At 46.5% G+C, this 19,933-nt stretch overlaps 3 protein-coding genes across 4 annotated transcripts in view; 1 reads left to right on the top strand and 2 right to left on the bottom strand.

The window, feature by feature from the left end:
* Positions 1 to 19,933, bottom strand: part of LOC140419035 (uncharacterized) — a 529,091-nt gene that overhangs the window by 376,429 nt on the left and 132,729 nt on the right. The window lies entirely within an intron of this gene.
* Positions 895 to 3,696, bottom strand: LOC140417806 (uncharacterized). The gene is made up of 3 exons (XM_072501262.1): positions 3,650 to 3,696; positions 1,910 to 1,928; positions 895 to 1,706 (listed from the first exon to the last, which is right to left on the bottom strand). Exons 1-3 carry the CDS (start codon positions 3,694 to 3,696, stop codon positions 1,047 to 1,049), a joined length of 726 nt encoding a protein of 241 aa, XP_072357363.1. The 3' UTR covers positions 895 to 1,046.
* On the top strand, positions 12,320 to 19,397 carry LOC140419024 (uncharacterized). Of its 2 annotated transcripts, none has more exons than XM_072502742.1 (2): positions 12,320 to 12,450; positions 14,718 to 19,397. In XM_072502742.1, exon 2 carries the CDS (start codon positions 15,075 to 15,077, stop codon positions 15,684 to 15,686), a length of 612 nt encoding a protein of 203 aa, XP_072358843.1. In that variant the 5' UTR covers positions 12,320 to 12,450; positions 14,718 to 15,074; the 3' UTR covers positions 15,687 to 19,397. The 2 variants fall into 2 exon arrangements, with proteins under 2 accessions (XP_072358843.1, XP_072358842.1); XM_072502741.1 differs by having other exon boundaries at positions 12,324 to 12,509.

Below are 19,933 nucleotides of genomic sequence, written 5' to 3' on the forward strand. Positions count from 1 at the left end.
GTTCACATTTCACAGCAGAGGTAAGGCAACAGCTCTGTTTTCTTGTGGGTGTGAAAAGACATTACCACATCCCCTACTAACCAGTAACTAAGTAAAGTCACCATTGCCCAGATAACAATCGGCTACTGTCCCCTTTGAGGGGGAGAGCTGACTGGTGGTGATTTAACCTGAGGATCACCACACCTCAGGCGAGGGGCAAGGTTGATAATGTGGTCGGTTTAGCTCAGTTGGCAAGATGGCTGGTTCGTGCTGCACAGTGAGCCCAACAGCGCAGATCCACTTCACTCCCTCGCTCACAGACCATTTCAGCTCATAAGTGATCGGTCAATCCAGTTCCCACCAGGGTCCCACTCCCCATTGCTACTCGACAAAGCTATGGCCAGTTCTCTCAGAACCTCCAACAAACCGACATCTTCCCTGCTAAAGACAATGGAGAAGATCGATGCTGACTATTCAGCACCTCCAGGGAGAACCACAATTGCTCAATGAGACATTAAATGTTAAATTCACTCATAAAAGTAGTGGGGTTGGGAGCCCAATTGGGAAGGACCATATGATGTTATTGATTAATTGGAAGAAACAACTCTTATATTACCAAATTGGAAATGAGGGAAGGAAACAAAATATCTGTGTTCCCATGGAGATCAGTGTAAACAGTACAAAATGAATTTTCATTTTTCATTTTCATTTCATGAAGCGGTCAGATGGAGAACAAACGCGATTTTTGATTTTTCCAACAGGGACACGATGTGGTCAGGCATCATGCTCTTGGACTGTGTCCAGGCTGAAGTTCTGTTCCTGCTGTATGATCCTCCTCCAGATTGTCCTTTCTGAGATCCAGGCAGGTGGTGTTCAACACTCAGGTGGGAAAGACAAAAATCTACAACAATGAGCTTGAAACAAAGTTGATGAATTTAATATGTAACCAGAACATTAAACTTCAATTCAATTATTATTCGTAGAAATAAATACCAACTGTCAGAATGAACATGGTTCAGTCCTGGCTGTGATTAACAACAGCAATAACAGCAGAATCCAACCTGTCATCACTTGTGAACTTGCTGGTGTCTCACCAGGTGGGATGACTGAGTGAATGCTTTCCCACACTTGGAGCAGGTAAACAACCTCTCGCCAGTGTGGACTCGCTGGTGTCTCACCAGGTGGGATGAATGGACAAATGCTTTCCCACAGTCGGAGCAGCTGAATGGCCTCTCCCCAGTGTGAACCCGCTGGTGCGCCAGCAGGTGGGCTGACTGACTGAAACCCTTCCTACAGACGGAGCAGGTGAATGGCCTCTCCCCAGTGTGAACTCTCTTATGTATTCGAAGGTCGGATGAATTGATGAACCCTTTCCCGCACATAGAGCACGAGAACGGCCTCTCCTCAGTGTGAGTGTATTGGTGTCTCAGAAGTTCAGATGACCGAATGAACCCTTTCCCACAATTGGAGCAAGGGAAAGGTCTCTCCCCTGTGTGAATGTGTCGATGGTATTCCAGCCGTGACTGGTAATTGAACCCTTTCCCACAGTCTCCACATTTCCACGGTTTCTCCGTGGCGTCAGTACTTGTGTCTCTCCAGGTTGGGTGATCAGTTGAAGCTTCGTCCACACACAGAACACGTGTACGGTTTCTCCTCGCTGTGAATGGTGTGTTTTTACAGGATGTGCAACTGGTCAAAGCTCTTTTCACAGTCAGGCCACTGGAACACTCTCACTCAGTGGGGTGTGTGGGGGGTGGGGCGGGGGGGGGGGGGGGGGGGGCTTTTTCAGTCACATTTATGTTTGAAATCTTATTCCTCAGACAGAATAAAGATTTTTCCTTCCACATTCAAAAGCTGATGATATTCAAGTCCTGATGAATTGAGTGATTCTGACAGATCTTGGTCATTGGTTTTTGTTTCCTGTCTGTACCTCCTCCTCTTCTGATATCCTGTAAAAAGGTTAAATAGAATGACACAGAATAGAAACAAGCCATTCGGCCCAACTATTGCAAATATGATGCTGTTTAAGAAAGGGGCAAAGGATAGCCCAGGAAACTACAGACCTGTCAGCTTGACATCAACAGTGGGAAAACTGATGGAGGCCATAATACGGGATGAGATAAATATACACTTCGAGAAAAATAAATTAATACTAGACAGTCAACATGGCTTAGTCAAGGGCATGTCTGACAAATGTAACTGAGTTCTTTCATGAGGTGATACAGGTAGTGGATGAGGGTAGTGCCGTGGATGTTGTATATTTGGACTTTCAGAAAGCATTTAATATGGTGCCATATGGCAGGTTGGTGAGCAAATTTAAAATGGTTGGGATTGATGGGTCCTTGGCAGCATGGATTTGAATTTGGCTAAGAGATAGGAAACAGCAGGTAGGTATAGATGGGCATTTCTCAGACTGGAGTTGTTAGTGGTGCTCCCCAGGGATCAGTGTTGGGACCCTTGCTTTTTCTGATTTATATAAATGATTTAGAGGTGGGTGTTGAGGGCAAATTCTCTAAATTTGCAGATGATACTAAGCTAGGGAGAATAGTGAATTGTGATGACGCTGAGCGACTTCAGAGGGACATTGACAGATTGACCAAATAGGCAGACACCTGGCAGATGTACCTCAATGCAGAGAAATGTGAGGCAATGCACTTTGGTAGAAGAAACATGGGGAGACAATATAGGCTCAATGGTACAACTTTGAAGGGAGTACAGGAGCAGAGGGACCTTGTGGGTCAAATACATGATTCTCTGAAGGTAGCCAGGCAAGTTAAAGCAGTTGTTAAGTAGGCTTAAAGCATCCTTGGGTTTATAACTAGGAGGCATAGAGTAGAAAAGCAAAGAAGTGATGCTGCACCTCCGCAAATCACTCGTCGGACCACATTGGAGTATTGTGTTCAGTTCTGGGAACCTTATTTAAGGAAGGATGTTAAAGTTCTGGAGAGAGTGCAGAGGAGATTTACTGGAATGATACCAGGAATGAGGAATTTTAGATACAAGGAAAGATTAGAGAAATTGGGCTTGTTCTCCTTAGAGCAGAGAAGCTTAAGAGGTGACCTAATTGAAGTGTTCAAAATTCTGAACAATTTTGACAGGGTAAAGAAGGATAATCTGTTTCCACTAGTTGGTTTGTCAGTGATTAGGGGTCACAGTTTCATGATGGTCAGCAAGAGAGCTAAGACTGAGATGAGGAGAAAATTCCTCGATGGGGCAAATGGCCTCCTTCTGTGCTTTAAATAACAATAACAAAACTAGTGTCTGCTGCTGCTTAAAGGTAGGTAAAGTCCCCCTAGTCCCAGATAACCATAGGCTGCTTTCCCCTTTGATGTGAAGAGCTGGCTAGTGATTTAAGCAGAGGATCGCCACACCTCAGGCTGGTGGCAAGGTTGAGAAGGTGGGACCTTCTTGAATAAGCTCAGCGGGTACAGGAATTGAACCTGCGCTGCTGGCTTCACTCTGCATCACAAACCAAACGCCTCGCCAACTGAGCTAAACCAGCTCCCAGTTTATACTGCACACTCATCTCCCCCTATTCCAACTGCCTCAGCTCAGTCTTTCAGTTTCTCTTTCTATTCTTTTCTCTCTCATGCACTCGTCTAGTTTCCTTTTAAAAGTATTTCAGTTTTTGGCACACTATTTCCTGCAGTAGTGAGTTCCACATTCTAACCGTTCCAAGTAAACACGTCGCTCCTGGTTGGATTTATCTGCAACCATCTTGTATTTCTGGTCCCTAGCTTTGGATTCTCCCACAAATGGAAACATTCTCTCAACATCTACAAGGTCTCACTTGGCAAACTGGGCAGGAAAATAAAAACTTATGAGATCCAAGAGCAAGTTAGATATTGGATTAAAAAAATACCTCAATGACAGCAAGTGACGATTGATGGACCCTGGGTGTATTTGTGACTGGGAGATGGTGGCACAGTGTCACTGGACTAGTGGTGCACAGGCCCAGGGAGGACACATGTTTGAATGCCACCCTGGCAGAGGGTGGAATTTAAATTCAATTAATAAATCTGGAATTGAAAGCCAGGCCCTGTGTGAAAATGAAATCATTGTTGACTGTTTTAAAACCCATCACATTCACTTCTGTGGTTAACTCTAAACTGTCCTCTGAAATTGCCCAGCAAGCCACACAGTTTAAGGGCAATTAGGGATGAGGAAAAAATGCTGGTCTTGCCAGTGACGCCCACATCCCAGAAAGAATAAAGTAAAGCTGTTTCCAATGAGTTTCACAGGACTCAATACCGGGTCCCTCATTCCTGCTTTGTATTATTGATTTGAACTTAAATGTAAGGACATGAATAAGAAGATTGCTGATGATACAAAAAATACTTTCCTAATAGTTGTGAGCTTTATAGTGAGGAAGAAAGTGGTAAGGAAAACAAGGCAAATGATTGCACGATAAATGACAGGGCGAGTTTGATCAGAGCTAGTTTTCTGTACACAGTACAGGAAGGATGTGATTGCACTAGAGAGAGTACAGAGGGGATTTAAAAACATGTGCCAGAAATTGAGAAAAGTTTCTCTGAATAAAGATTGGATAGGGTGGGGTTGTTTTCTTTGGAACTGAAAAGATGGAGGGGAAACCTAAATTAAATGTATAAAATTCTGAGGGATCTAAATAGATTTGATAAGGAAGGTCAAATTTCCTTTGATTGAGGGATCCATAATGAGGGGCAGCGATTTAAGGAAGAATCGGGAGGTTTAGAGCGAATTTTCTTTCCCCCAGAGGTGACAAGGCTCTATTACATACTAACTGAAAGGATAGCTGAAACATTCACAACATTTAAAAACAATTTGAATTAACGTAACTTACAAGGCTACAGACCACGAGCTGGGAATTGGGATTAGGCTGAATAGCTACTTGTTCAGCGAATACGATGCTGAATAAAATGCAACACGAACAACAAACTTTAACCAAAATTGACCTCATAACTACCACTAATAACACAGTACGAAGTCTTACAACACCAGGTTAAAGTCCAACAGGTTTGTTTCGACGTCACTAGCTTTTGGAGCGCTGCTCCTTCCTCAGGTTCATTCACCTGTGGAAGGAGCAGCACTCCGAAAGCTAGTGACATCGAAACAAACCTGTTGGACTTTAACCTGGTGTTGTAAGACGTCTTACTGTGCTTACCCCAGTCCAACGCTGGCATCTCCACATCATGACTAATAACACAGTTAAGTGATCTGCCCATTTTAGCTGGTATAGTTGATATTCTGATGTTCGGGCCGGAAAGTGGAGCTGAGTCCACAAAAGATCAGCCATGATCTCATTGAATGGTGGAGCAGGCTCGAGGGGGCCAGATGGCCTACTCCTGCTCCTAGTTCTTATGTTCTTATATATAGTTAATATAGTTATTTAAACACACGAGTTAATTTACCTGCATACATAATAGTACAGTAGCAAATTATTTAGCTTCCCCAATGTGATCGGTGTAATTAGTCTCAAATTTAACCTGCAATGGTCATTAAAAGTTTCCCAGTCACTCTGATATCTGAAATCATTGTCCAGACAGACAGACATTTTACCTCCCACATTCGAAGGTGGATGATATTCAGGTCCTGATGAATCGAGTAACTCTGCCAGATGATGATGTGATGTTTGGTTTGAAATTCCCGTTTGTAAATCCTCCTCTTTCTAAAGGAGTTTCCAAACTAATTTCACTCTCAGCCCAGGAGAGAAATTCACAAGATTCTCTCTTCCGGCTTCCGGTTCCAGGATGGCCGCGCACGCGCACTACTGCACATGGCCACCGAGCAAGATGGGGTCGCGCAGGCGCCCTGCTTCATATCGCCTCCGAAACAGATGACAGCCGTTAACAGGGGCCGATCAGAGAGAGAAACGCTGTTGCGGACGCCCCATTCGGTGCAATAACCGGACAGTATCAAAAGTGCCGGAACCAAATGATTGCGCTGAGGACCGTAATGGAATAATGGCGCAATGGTTACCCAGTATACTGGCACAGATGACTACGCCCTATCTCCATCACAAGAGCCAGAACGCTAATACGCCAAAATACCCCGCCCCGGAAGTCACCTTTCTGTGCGGAGCATGCGCGGTGCTGCTCCGGGCTGAGCGCAGCCTCAGTGAGAGTGAGTGCGGCTCCCAGAGGCTGAATGAGAGCCGCTGCGAGCGGGGACAATGGTGAGAACCCAAACCCCCCCAATAAGACCCATTGGTTTTATTGTCAGTCTGCAGACAGGAGCTGGAGAACTGGACCCAGGCAGAGGAGAGGGAGGGAGAAAACTGGGAGTGGAGGAAAGAAATGGTGCAGATGGTGAGATGGGTTTGGATTTCAGCACAGGGAGGAGGGAGAGTGTGTGGGATGGGGATTTACAGCTTTGGGGAACAAGGAAGTGGAGGATTGGCCGACAGAAAACTCAAAACCAAACATTACATCGAGATCTGACAGTCACTCGATTCATCAGGTGCTGAATATCATCAGTCTTTGAAACTGAAACTGGCTAACCGATGGATGTCAAAGAGCAGTGGTGGATGGCAAATATTCAGCCTGGATCCCAGTTACCAGGGATCAGTTCTGGGTCCTCTACTGTTTGTGATTTTCATTAATGACTTGGATGAGGGAGTTGAAGGGTGGGTTAGTAAATTTGCAGACGATACGATGATTGGTGGAGTTGTGGATAGTGAGGAGGGCTGTTGTCGGCTGCAAAGAGACATAGATAGGATGCAGATCTGGGCTGAGAAGTGGCAGATGGAGTTTAACCCTGAAAAGTGTGAGTTTGTCCATTTTGGAAGGACAAATATGAATGTGGAATACAGGGTTATTGGTAGAGTTCTTGGCAATGTGGAGGAGCAGAGAGATCTTGGGGTCTATGTTCATACATCTTTGAAAGTTGGCACTCAAGTGGATAGAGCTGTGAAGAAGGCCCATGGTGTGCTAGCGTTCATTAACAGAGGGATTGAATTTAAGAGCCGTGAGGTGATGATGCAGCTGTACAAAACTTTGGTAAGGCCACATTTGGAGTACTGTGTACAGTTCTGGTCGCCTCATTTCAGGAAGGATGTGGAAGCTTTGGAAAAGGTGCAAAGGAGATTTACCAGGATGTTGCCTGGAATGGAGAGTAGGTCTTACGAGAAAGGTTGAGGGTGCTAGGCCTTTTCTCACTAGAACGGAGAAGGATGAGGGGCGACTTGATAGAGGTTCATAAGATGATCAGGGGAATAGATAGAGTAGACAGTCAGAGACTTTTTCCCCAGGTGGAACAAACCATTACAAGGGGACATAAATTTAAGGTGAATTGTGGAAGATATAGGGGGGATGTCAGAGGTAGGTTCTTTACCCACAGAGTAGTGGGGGCATGGAATGTACTGCCTGTGGAAGTAGTTGAGTCGGAAACATTAGGGACTATTGGATAGGTACATGGATTATGGTAGAATGATATCGTGTAGGTTCATTTGTTCTTAAGGGCAGCATGGTAGCATTGTGGATAGCACAATTGCTTCACAGCTCCAGGGTCCCAAGTTCGATTCCGGCTTGGGTCACTGTCTGTGCAGAGTCTGCACATCCTCCCCGTGTGTGCGTGGGTTTCCTCCGGGTGCTCCGGTTTCCTCCCACAGTCCAAAGATGTGCAGGTTAGGTGGATTGGCCATGATAAATTGCCCTTAGTGTCCAAAATTGCCCTTAGTGTTGGGTGGAGGTGTTGACCTTGGGTAGGGTGCTCTTTCCAAGAGCTGGTGCAGACTCAATGGGCCGAATGGCCTCCTTCTGCACTGTAAATTCTATGATAATCTATGATTAATCTAGGACAAAGGTTCGGCACAACATCGTGGGCCGCAGGGCCTGTTCTGTGCTGTATTTTTCTATGATCTATGTTCGAAATGTTTGTTCTGTTTCAGCAGTGTGACTGCAAAAGCACCGAGACCGCCATCCACCCCGCCCCCACCCACCCAGTGAGAGTGTTCCAATGATCTAACTGTGGAAAGAGCTTCAACCAGTTACACAGCCTCAAAAAAAGTGTCACACCATTCACTGCAGGGAGAAATTAAACGCCTGTTTGTGTGTGTCAAAGCTTCAACCGGGAGAGACCCTCACCCTCACCCTACCATGGAGAAACCGTGGAAATGTGCGGACTGTGGGAAGGGATTCAGTTACCCATCATAACTGGAAGTTCACCAGTGCATTAACACTGGGGATAGACCGTTCACCTGCTCCATTTGTGGGAAGGGATTCTCCCATTCATACAACCTTCTGAAACTTCTGACACACCAGCGAGTTCATACTGAGGAGAGGCCATTCACCTGCCCTGTTTGTGGGAAGGGATTCAGTCGGTCATCCCACATTGTGACTCACCAACTTGTTCACACTGATAAGAGACCATTTACATGTCCTGACTGTGAGAAGAGTTTTAAATGTAAAAAGGATCTGCTGACACATCAACGTATTCACACTGGGGAGAGACCGTTCTCCTGCTCCCTGTGTGGGAAAGGATTCATTCAGTCATCCCACCTGCAGACACATCAACTTGTTCACTCTGATAACAAACTTTTTAACTGTCCTGACTGTGAGATGAACTTTAAAAACAAAAAGGGTCTACTAACACACCAATATGCTCACACTGGGGAGAGGCCATTCACTTGCTCTGTGTGTGGGAAAGGATTCAGCTGTCCATCTGCCCGACTGAACCACCAGAGAATTCACACTGGGGAGAGACCATTCACCTGCTCTGACTGTGGGAAGGGATTCATTAATTCATCCAACCTTCTGATACACCAGCAACTTGATACAGGGGATAGACCGTTCACCTGCTCTGAATGTGGGAAGGGATTCACACGTTCATACAAGCTTCTGACATATCAGCAGGTTCACAGTGAGGAGAGACCGTTCACTTGCTCAGTGTGTGGGAAGGGATTTACTCGTTCATCCAACCTATTGAATCATCAGCGAGTCAACACTGGAGAGAGGCTGTTCACCTGCTCTGTGTGTAGGAAGGGATTCAGTCAGTCAGCCAACCTGCTGACACGCCAGAGAGTTCACAGTGGGGAGAGGCCGTTCACCTGTAATGTCTGTGGAAAGGGATTTTTACTCAATCATCCCACCTGCTAACACACCAGCGAGTTCACAAGCGACTACAAATTTTGGATTCTACCTTTATTGATGCTGTTAATCATGTTCAAGAGTGAATCAGTTTCCCTGTGACAATCTTAATCTGTTGATGAGGTTTAATATTCTGAATAAATGTGAAATAAATAAGCTTGGTTTGAAACGTTGTAGGTTTTTGTCTTTCCCACCTGAGTGTTGAACATCACCTGTCTGGAGTTCAGAAAGGACAATCTGGGGGAGGATCACAAGGCAGGAATAGAACTTCAGCCTGGACACAGTCCTTCAGGGTCACACTGAGAGGGACAAACACCACTTTGGTCTTTCTCATCTCTCTTCACTGACAGCAAAGTACCCGTGTGGGTTAATCCTGAGGTGTGAGAGAAATGTGTCCCAGCCGCTCTCTTCCATGGTTCAGAGCTCCTAGACACGGAACAGAAGCTCCTTTACAACTGCGTTTAGAGTCAGGAAGAACAATGGTGAATGCTGGAAACGTGCTGTCAAATCAGAGATTGGTGTAAAACTGTGATGTTCCTGATTGAATGTAAAGCAGCTGGTTTAAGTTTCTAGACTGCAAGTGTGGTTATGGACAGTCACAATGAATTAATTGAATAGAAACCTACTTAAAATAGATTGTTGAAGTCTGTGTTAAAATAGCAGCTGGAGGAGTTCACAGGAGCCTGGTAACTGCCGGGACAATTAGACAACAGTTTGATTCCCAGATAAAGAAGGATTGCCCAGCTAAAGAATTCCACGATTCACTACCCTCTGATGGAAGAATGTCTCCTCATCTCTGTCCTAGATTTGAGATCCCTTACTCTGAGATTATGCCCTCTTGTCCTAGACTCTCCCACAATAGGAAACAATGATTTTTCAGGCTGTGTAACTGGTTAAAGCTCTTTCCACAGTCAGTTCACTGGAACACTCTCACTCGGGTGTGTGTGTGTCTCGGGGCTTTTCCAGTCACACTGATGTTTGAAATCTCTTCCCACAGTCAGAACAGACAAGCACATTGACAGTCTGTGATATTTAGATCCTAATGAATTGAGTGACTGTCAGACCTTGATGTTATATTTAGTTTGTGTTGCCAGGCTGGCAATCCTCCCGTTCTGATACCTGAAATAGAAGTTTACAAAAATGATCACGGTAAGAATAGGGTAGAAATTCACAACAGATCATTCTAGTTTCTATCGAACCTTCTTTCCTCTCTTGCTTTCCCCAAGCATGTGGTCCAGTCAAAATAAAAGACCAAAATCAGCTAGAAGTCCCAACAAAAGTGTCGGGAACCTTTCTAACTGAACCAGAACATTGTTCCCAGTGTCTCTGAAACACTCTGTCCACTGAGGTGTCCACTGGTTGTGGAAGGTGTCAAGCATTCCGGTGGGTGCCGCATGCTCCCTCTGCAGGGCCACTGGGAATTGACAAGACCACAGAACAGACGTCGGCAGCCAGAGTAACCACCCACCCCCTCCATAATAATAATAAAATTTATTGTCACAAGTACACATACATTAACACTGCAATGAAGTTTCTGTGTAAAGCCCCTAGTCGCCACATTCCGGCGCCTGTTTGGGTACACAGAGGGAGAATTCAGAATGTTCAATTCACCTAACAGCATTCTTTCGGGACATGTGGGAGGAAACCGGAGCACCCGGAGGAAACCCACGGGGAGAACGTGCACACTCCACACAGGCAGTGACCCAAGCTGGGAATCGAACCTGGATCCTGGAGCTGTGAAGCAACAGTGCTATCCACTGTGCTACTGTGCCGCCCATCCCACCCGGTTACAATGCACTGTTTTAACCAGATCCAAGAGTAGATTCAAGATGCCACGTTCATCACAAGGATACTAGATATTACAGATTGTAAGATCCACAAACTGCCAAGATGGTTGAACTTAACGGGTTATTATGGACATTAAACTGCGGCAATATTCGATTCTGTGACCAATATTTAATTAAACACGGACCTGAATGAGGGAACCTTGCAGCCACCTGTGAAGTTTAAAAGTCTCGTTGTGTCAGGATAAACCATCATTTGAGGAATATGAAATCTCTGGACTGTTGGCCTCCAAGTGCCCTATTGAACACAGGAGCAGCACGGTAGCATATGGGTTAGCACTGTGGCTTCACAACGCCGAGGTTCGATTCCCTGCTGGGTCACTGCCTGTGCAGAGTCTGCACGTTCTCCCCATGTCTGCGTGGGTTTCCTCCGAATGCTCTGCCTTCCTCCCACAGTCCAAAGATGTGCAGGTTAGGTGGATTGGCCATGCTAAATTGTCCTTTGTGTCCAAAAAGATTAGGAGGGATGATTGGGTTCGGGGGACAGGATGGAAGTCAGGGGTTAAGTGGGTCAGTACAGACTCGATGGGACGAATGGCCTCGTTCTGCACTGTATGTTCACTGACTCTGAGGAGAATGAGCTCGAACTGGGACAGAGATAAGCGTGAGTGAGCACCGTAAACTGCTATTGTATCGGGGTGTTCTGGGTCTGAGTTTTAACTCTGCAGTTAATTGTCAGGGATGCGTACAATAAACTCTGAACAAAGCAAATATGTGTGTGAGAAGCATCTGAAGCACCAGGAACCAGCTGAACCCGCAGAGCTGAATGTCTCCCAGTGCAGCCACAGGACTGAACTTATTCCAGCTTCCAAGTCCACCTGAGAACCAACCTCCTGGATATTCGTCTACAAGAAGCTTCAGACCCTCGTGAGAATTATTTGTTTCTAAAAACGCTTCACTCCAACTAAAGGATCAGCTCAACAAGAAAACAGACCTCTTCATCATTACAGCTTCAACGTGATCTGTACCTAATTCCTGTATATACATCAGTGAGTGTGAAAGAGACGAGAGACTGAGATGTTCAAACATCCAGGGAAATAGTGTGATAATAAATAACCTTTAGTAATTTAAAAATCACCAGTAAGCCTTCTCCTGAAATGTATTTTAAATAAAGAAAAAGCAAACTGAGGGTCAGAAAATATCACACAAACATCCTGATAATGGACTGGAAAGGACCACGAAATGTAATCAAGCGTTGTATAACCCCCTTCAGGTAGCTATATAGAGGCTGCAGCCTCTCACCCTGAATGTCTACGTAATCCAGAGACACCTCCAGGCCACAAACATTAGCTGCAGCCTGAGAGTGAGTGAAACATTTTAAAAACCTGTATCCCTAAATCTTTGGCGGGCACTAGGACCCGGCTGGAAACAGAAACCTTCAGGTATCGCCCACCAGCTGTTGCGTCACCAAGAAGCCAGCGCATGCGCTCTGCTTCCCCAAGATGGCGGCTGTGAGCAAGGGCCTGGTCCCGGGAGAGAGCTGACCGGCGGAGATGTGGATCACCACACCTCAGGCAAGGGGCCAGGTTGGGAAGGCGGTGCCTTCAGGAAGAACTGGGAAGGTGATGTTTGGTCAGTTGCTGCAGTCTGTGTAGTGAAGGTGCTGTCACAGTGGTGTGAGGTGAGGAAGTACAGGATTATCACCCAGCAATGATCAATTAAGGGGAATGTAAATCCAGCTCAGGCTGCTTTCAGATTGGAAAGGGAGCTAAGGTGTGTCCTCAGAGCTGGTGAATGTTGTGGCTTTGGCAGTTTCTATATAAAGTCATTCCCTCCCTCCCTCTACCACCTCTATCTTTAGAGTAGTAGAATTTTACAGCATGGAAAGAGGGCCTTTGGCCCATTCATTATAATCTTTATTATTGTCACAAGTAGGCTTACATTATAATAATAATCTTTATTATTGTCACAGGTAGGCTTACATTAACACTGTAATGAAGTTATTGTGAAAATCCCCAAGTCTCCACACTCCGGCACCTGTTCGGGTACACTGAGGGAGAATTCAGAATGTCCAATTCACCTAACAAACACGTCTTTTGGGACTTCTGGGAGGAAACCGGAGCACCACATAGACACAGGGAGAACATACAGACTCTGCACAGACAGTGACCCAAGCTGGGAATTGAACTGGGGTCCCTGACGCTGTGAAGCAACAGTGCTAGCCACTGCGCTACCGTGGCGCCCAGCATGGCAGCCAGTCCTCAAAGAACCTAACGGGAGCCTTACCCTCCACACCTTCTGACAGGCCGACGACTCGGATGTTCTTTCTCCGATGCTCGGTTCTCCCAATCCTCCAGGACCTCCGCCAGTCACTCGGCTGGTTTTCAAAGGATTGAATTTCGACGGAGGCATCTTGCTGAACGTTCAGGATTCTCTCCTCCAGTTCATCGAGTCTTTTTTTTTTCTTTTTTTAAAATAAATTTAGAGTACCCAATTCATTTTTTCCAATTGAGGGGCAATTTAGCGTGGCCAATCCACCTAACGTGCCCATCTTTGGTTTGTGGGTGTGAAACCAACGCAAACACGGGGAGAATGTGCAAACTCCACACGGACAGTGACCCAGAGCTGGGATACAACCTGGGACCTTGGCTCCGTGAGGCAGCTGTGCTATCCACTACGCCACCGTGCTGCCCAGATTTTCGAGCCTCTTCATGGCGTTTTGCAGCTTCTCCTCATGAGGACAGAAATATTGAGTCAGCACACTCCACCTCTGGTCAGTAACATGGATAATGCTGGCTGTCATCCTTTTCGCTGCCTCCCAGAGAGCCCTGGAGAACGCGGGGTCGAGAGACCTACTGAGGGTCAGGCCGCCATGTTGAAAAGGCGGATCTACTCCTGCTGAATCCACCTGCGCTGTTTTGTCAACAGATTTCTTCACTTTTTTTGGCATAATCCTACGAAACTGAACCCTGACGTCTTCCAGGGACATGATAACAATATTAATTCAAAGATCAGATTACAGGTGAGTGGCACCAGAACCTGCGGAGAAGCAGCTACTCCCGCACCATATGCCCGACGCCCCGGCACAGACCGATATCTGATCGATGAACGTGCCGAGGGTTATGGGGAACTGGCAGGTAAATAGAGAGAAAGCTGAGATGAGGAGGGATTTATTTTCTCGAGGATGTGGTGAAGCTTTGAAATTCTGTACCCCAGAGGATTTACAGTGCCATTCAGCCCATCGAGTCTGTGCCGCCCTTGGAAAGAGCACCCTACTTAAGCCCACACCTCCACCCTATCCCCATAATCCAGTAACTCCACCCAACACTAAGGGCAATTTTGGACACTAAGGGCAATTTAGCATGGCCAATCCACCTAACCTGCACATCTTTGGACTGTGGGAGGAAAGCGGAGCTCCCGGAGGAAACCCGCGCAGACACAGGGAGAACGTGTAGACTCCGCACAGACAGTGACCCAAGCCGGGAATCGAACCTGGGACCCTGGCTCTGTGAAGCAACAGTGCTAACCACTGTGAAATGAGGGATAATGTGGGAAAACGGTGCCGTGGTAGATCAGCCAATGATCCCATTGAATGGTTCAGGCTCGCTGGGCCGAATGGCCGACTGCAGCTCATACCTGTTGTGATCTCCTGGACAGGAAGCTGTGAGCATGGATCTGTCAATCAGCCTGAATCAGCACCTTCAGGAGAATTAGGAGGGTGAATATTAGATACAGCAGAGTGAGAATGATGGGGAGAGTGTGTGGGATGGAGATTTACAGCTTTCAGGGAATAAGAGAGAGGAAAAAATGTGACACAGAAACTAGAATTGTCTGTTCTGAGTTTCTATCCTGTACTGACAGTGATGAATTTTTAAAATTGTTTTTACAGGATATTAGATGAGGAGGAATTACGGACAGAAATCTCAAACGTTACATCGCGATCTGACAGTCACCCGATTCTCTGGAGCTTGAATATCATCAGCCTTTGAATCAAGAAGGAGAAATGTTTGCCTGAACTGTCAGCTAAAGATTTCAAACATCAGTGTAACTGGAAAAGCACCGAGACCCTAACAACACACACCCGAGTGAGAGTGTTCCAGTGAACTGACTGTGGAAAGAGCCTCAACCAGTTACACAGCCTGAAAAACATAACATTCAGAGTGGGGAGAGACCGTACACGTGTTGTGTCTCTGGACGAGGCTTCAACTGATTGTCCCGCCTGGAGAGACACGAAGAGACCCAAAATATGGAGAAACCGTGGAAATGTGGGGAATGTGGGAAGGGATTCAGAGTCCCATCAGAGTTGGAAACTCATCGACGTAGTCACACTGGAGAGAGGCCGTTCACCTGCTCTCAGTGTGGGAAGGGATTCAGTGATTCATCCACCCTGCGGACACACCAACGAGTTCACACCGGGGAGAGGCCATTCACCTGTCAGTGTGGGAAGGGATTCGGTGATTCATCCAACCTGCGGACACACCAGCGAATTCACACTGGGGAGAGGCCATTCACCTGCTCTCAGTGTGGGAAAGGATTTACTCAAGTATCCAACCTGCAGTCACACCAGCGAATTCACACTGGGGTGAAGCCATTCACCTGCTCTCAGTGTGGGAAAGGATTTGCACATTTATCCGCCCTGCGGACACACCAGCGAGTTCACACTGGGGAGAGGCCATTCACCTGCTCTCGGTGTGGGAAGGGATTTATTGATTCATCCAACCTGCGGAAACATCAGCGAGTTCACACTGGGGAGAGGCCGTTCACCTGCCCTCAGTGTGGGAAGGGATTTACTCAATTATTCAACCTGCAGACACACCAGCGACTTCACACTGGGAAGAGGCCATCCACCTGCTCTTAGTGAGTGAAAGGATTTACTCAGTTATCTCACTCGCGGAGACACCAGGGAGTGCACACTCAGAGCAGCCTTCTCGAAGGTCAACCCACAGAAAGCCACTGACCCGGATGGGGTACCCGGATGAGCAATCAGGTCTTGCTCGGATCAGCTGGTGCGGGTATTCGCAGACATCTTCAGCCTCTCTTTACAACAATCTTAGGTCCCTATCTGCTTCAAGAAGACGACCATCATCCCTGTACCAAAAAAACACCAAGCAGCGTGCCTAAATGACTATCGTCCAGTGGCTCTGACATCCGTCACCATGAAGTAGCTTTGTGGATAGCACAATTACTTCACAGCTCCAGGGTCCCAGGTTCGATTCCAGCTTGGGTCACTATCTGTGCGGAGTCTGCACATCCTCCCCATGTGTGCGTGGGTTTACTCCGGGTGCTCCGGTTTCCTCCCGCAGTCCAAAGATGTGCAGGTCAGATGGATTGGCCATGATAAATTGCCCTTAATGTCCAAAATTGCCCTTAGTGTTGGGTGGGGTTACTGGGTTATGGGGATAGGGTGGAGGTGTTGACCTTGGGTAGGGTGCACTTTCCAAGAGCCGGTGCAGACTTGATGGGCCGAATGGCCTCATTCTGCACTGTAAATTCTATGAAAGGTTAGTCATGGCACGACTCAACTCCAGCCTCCCGGATTCCCTTGATCCACTACAGTTCGCCTACCTCTACAACAGGTCCACAGGAGATGCCATCTCCATAGCCCTGCACTCTACCCTGGAACACCTAGACAACAAAGGCACCTATGTCAGACTCCTATTTATCGACTACAGTTCAGCCTTCAACACCATCATTCCTACGAAACTCATCTCCAAACTCCATGGCCTTGGCCTCGGCTCCTCCCTCTGCGACAGGATCCTGAACGTTCTAACCCACAGGCCACAATCAGTAAGGATAGGCAACAACACCTCCTCCACGATCAACCTTAATACTGGTGCCCCACAAGGCTGTGTCCTCAGCCCCCTACTATACTCCTTATACACCTATGGCTGTGTGGCCAAATTCACCTCCAACTCGATGTTCAAATTTGCTGCTGGCACCACCGTAGTGGGTCGGATATCAAACAATGGCGAGACAGAGTATAGGAATGAGATAGAGAATCTGGTGAACTGGTGCGACGACAATAATCTCTCCCTCAATGTCAACAAAATGAAGGAGATTGTCATCGACTTCAGGAAGTGTAGTGGAGAACATGCCCCAGTCTACATCAATGGGAACGACGTAGAAAGGGTCGAGAGCTTCAAGTTTTTAGGTGTACAGATCACCAACAGCCTGTCCTGGTCCCCCATGCCGACATTCTAGTTAAGAAAACCCACCAACGACTCTATTTTCTCAGAAGACTAAGGAAATTTGGCATGTCAGCTACGACTCTCACCAACTTCTACAGATGCACCATAGAAAGCATTCTTTCTAGTTGTATCACAGCTTGGTATGGAACCTGCTCTGCCCCAGACCGCAGGAAACTACAAAAGGTTGTGAATGTAGCTCAATCCATCACGCAAACCAGCCTCCCATCCATTAACTCTATCTATAATTCCCGCAGCCTCAGAAAGGCAGCCAGCATAATTACGGACCCCACACACCCCGGACATAGTCTCTTCCACCTTCTTCCGTCAGGAAAAAGAGACCAAAGTTTGAGGTCACGTACCAAACGACTCAAGAACAGCTTCTTCCCTACTGCCATCAGACTTTTGAATGGACCTACGTTGTATTAAGTTGATCTTTTCTCTACACCTTGCTATAACTGTAACATTATATTCTGCAGTCTCTCCTTCCTTCCCTATGTACGGTATGCATTGTTTGTACAGCATGCAAAAAACGATACTTTTCACTGTATACTAATACATGTGACAATAATAAATAAAATCAAAAACTGGGGAGAGGCCATTCACCTGCTCTCAGTGTGGGAAAGGATTTACTCGAGTATTCAACCTGCAGTCACACCAGCGAGTTCACACTGGGGAGACACCGTCCACCTGCTCTCAGTGTGGGAAGGGATTCACTCGGTTATCTCACCTGCGGAGACACCAGCGAGTTCACACTGGGGAGACGCCGTCCACCTCTCAATGTAAGACTGGAGTGCATGTTTTATCGCACCTGCTGTGACGCCAACAGTTTCACAATTGATTACATGGGTTGGATTCTGCTGTTATTGTTTCTGCTCTACACCCAGGACTGTATTTTGTTCATTCTGACAGGTGGTCAGTGGGGTGGTCGGAGGGTTTCTTTCTGCTGGACAGGCCGGTCTCACCACTTTGCCTCCAATGGGCTGATGCTCTTTGAGCCTTGTTGCTAATACCTGGCTTCAAATTACACAAGGATCACAGAGTGAAAGGGTGTTTGGAAGTTTGAAGATATTTAGTTTCTATTCCTGTTTCAAACCCCCCCCACCCCCAAAGCCACATTGCCATGGAGATGGGCCCTGGTGGTTACACGGTTCTTTTGTATAATTTATCTGGGTGTTCCTCACAGAAAAATTCTATCAGGGTGTGAGGGGCAAGTTGTCTGAGGTGGACTGGGAAACTGATTGGTACAGGGAATACCTCATGTTTAAGGAATTATTACATATTTATCAGAGGGTCGGTGAGCTCAGTTGGCAGGACGGCTGGTTCATGATGCAGAGCAACGCCAACAGTGAGAATTTAACTCCCGTAGAGGCTGAGTTTATTCATGAAGGCCCCGCTTTCTCAACCAGGCCCCTCTCCTGAGGTGTGCTGACCCTCCGGTTAAATCACCTCCAGTCAGCTCTCTCTCTATCAAAGGGGAGAGCAGCCGATGGTCCTCTGGGATTTTTGCGACTTTTATTTCACATATATACAACAAATATAGATTCCTTTAAGGAACAAAAATCCAAGAGGAAAAGTGATGTAACCGTGGCTAACAAGAAAAGTTAAAGATTCCATGAGATCCATTAGAATTCAGCAAAGAAGGACCAAGAAACTGATGGCGAGAAACATAAAAACCGACTGGAAAAACTTCCACAGGAATGTGAAAAGGAAAAGATTAGCAAAGACCAATGTGGGTCCATTCCAGGCAGAGACAGGAGAGTTTAGAATGGGGAGTAAGGAAATGGCAGATAAACTAAACAAAGTGTGTCTGTCTTCACAGAGGAAGATACAGAAATTGTCCCCCAAACACCAGAGAACCAAGGGACTGGCAGAGATTAGTATTGGTGAAAAAGTAGCACTGGAGAAATTAATGGGGTTGAAAGTGAATAAATCCCCAAAAGCTGATGATCCACATCCCAGAGTGTTGAACGAGGTGGCTGCAGGGATCTCTATTCCTCATTCTAAATTCTCCTGACTCTATCTGGAACGGACAAACCTTTTGTCTGAGCAAAATGTTTCCTTTTTACGTAGCCACAGAAGCTTTAACAGTCCATTTTTATGTATTTTGCGAGTTCACATTCTATTCTATTCTCCCTTTTTTCCACAGTGTCTTGGTCGAAGAACTGAAGTAAATCCTCGGGAATGAATCATCACTTTGGACAGGTTCTGAGACAATTAAGTTTCAACTTCCAGGACAGAGCAACTATAATCTTGGAGTGTGATTGTAGGCTATGTAAAAGGGCAAAGTTCTAGTTTATAGTTGAATGTGTAGGTTTCCGAGTTAAAGTAGCTTCTAGTTTGTTTGTTTGTTGTATTAAAAGTCACGTCATGTGATCCTTTAATTTGTTGACTGGGAATTTGATTTTTTCTAAGAAGTTGCTGACCTTTACGGAGATCCTAATCCACAGGTTTTGTATTCCTATTTGAGCCTCGCGCACCTTTCTGTCTCTATTGCTCGTGTCAATGACAGCCAGGTGATGGAGCTGAGGGCAGAATTTAGCTGAGAATAACGGGGCTTGTTCCCCAGGTGGGAAACTGCCATCGGTGTCGCTAATAGGGGCTGATTTAGCACAGGGCTAAAGAGTTGGCTTTTAAAGCAGACCAAGGCAGGCCAGCAGCACGGTTCAATTCCCGTACCAGCCTCCCCGAACAGGTGCCGGAATGTGGCGACTAGGGGCTTTTCACAGTAACTTCATTTGAAGCCTACTTGTGACAAGCGATTTTCATTTCATTTTTCATAATAGAGACAGGAAGGTGCTGGAAGACTGACTGAGAACTGCACCTCCAACCAATCAGGGTTCAAGGAAGGGTGACCGGGGCTGACGGTGATGCGACCCCCAGGGTCCAGTGCCCCCATGTCCAAAGCAGGGAGTCACGA

Source organism: Scyliorhinus torazame, chromosome 5 (assembly GCF_047496885.1).
Source record: "Scyliorhinus torazame isolate Kashiwa2021f chromosome 5, sScyTor2.1, whole genome shotgun sequence".
In the NCBI taxonomy this organism is placed as follows: domain Eukaryota; kingdom Metazoa; phylum Chordata; class Chondrichthyes; order Carcharhiniformes; family Scyliorhinidae; genus Scyliorhinus; species Scyliorhinus torazame.

What these genes read in the sequence shown, in the direction of transcription:
- LOC140417806 (XM_072501262.1), bottom strand. Translation starts at nt 3,696, where the DNA reads ATGGTTGCAGATAAATCCAACCAGGAGCGACGTGTTTACTTGGAACG.
- LOC140419024 (XM_072502742.1), top strand. Translation starts at nt 15,075, where the DNA reads ATGGAGAAACCGTGGAAATGTGGGGAATGTGGGAAGGGATTCAGAGTC.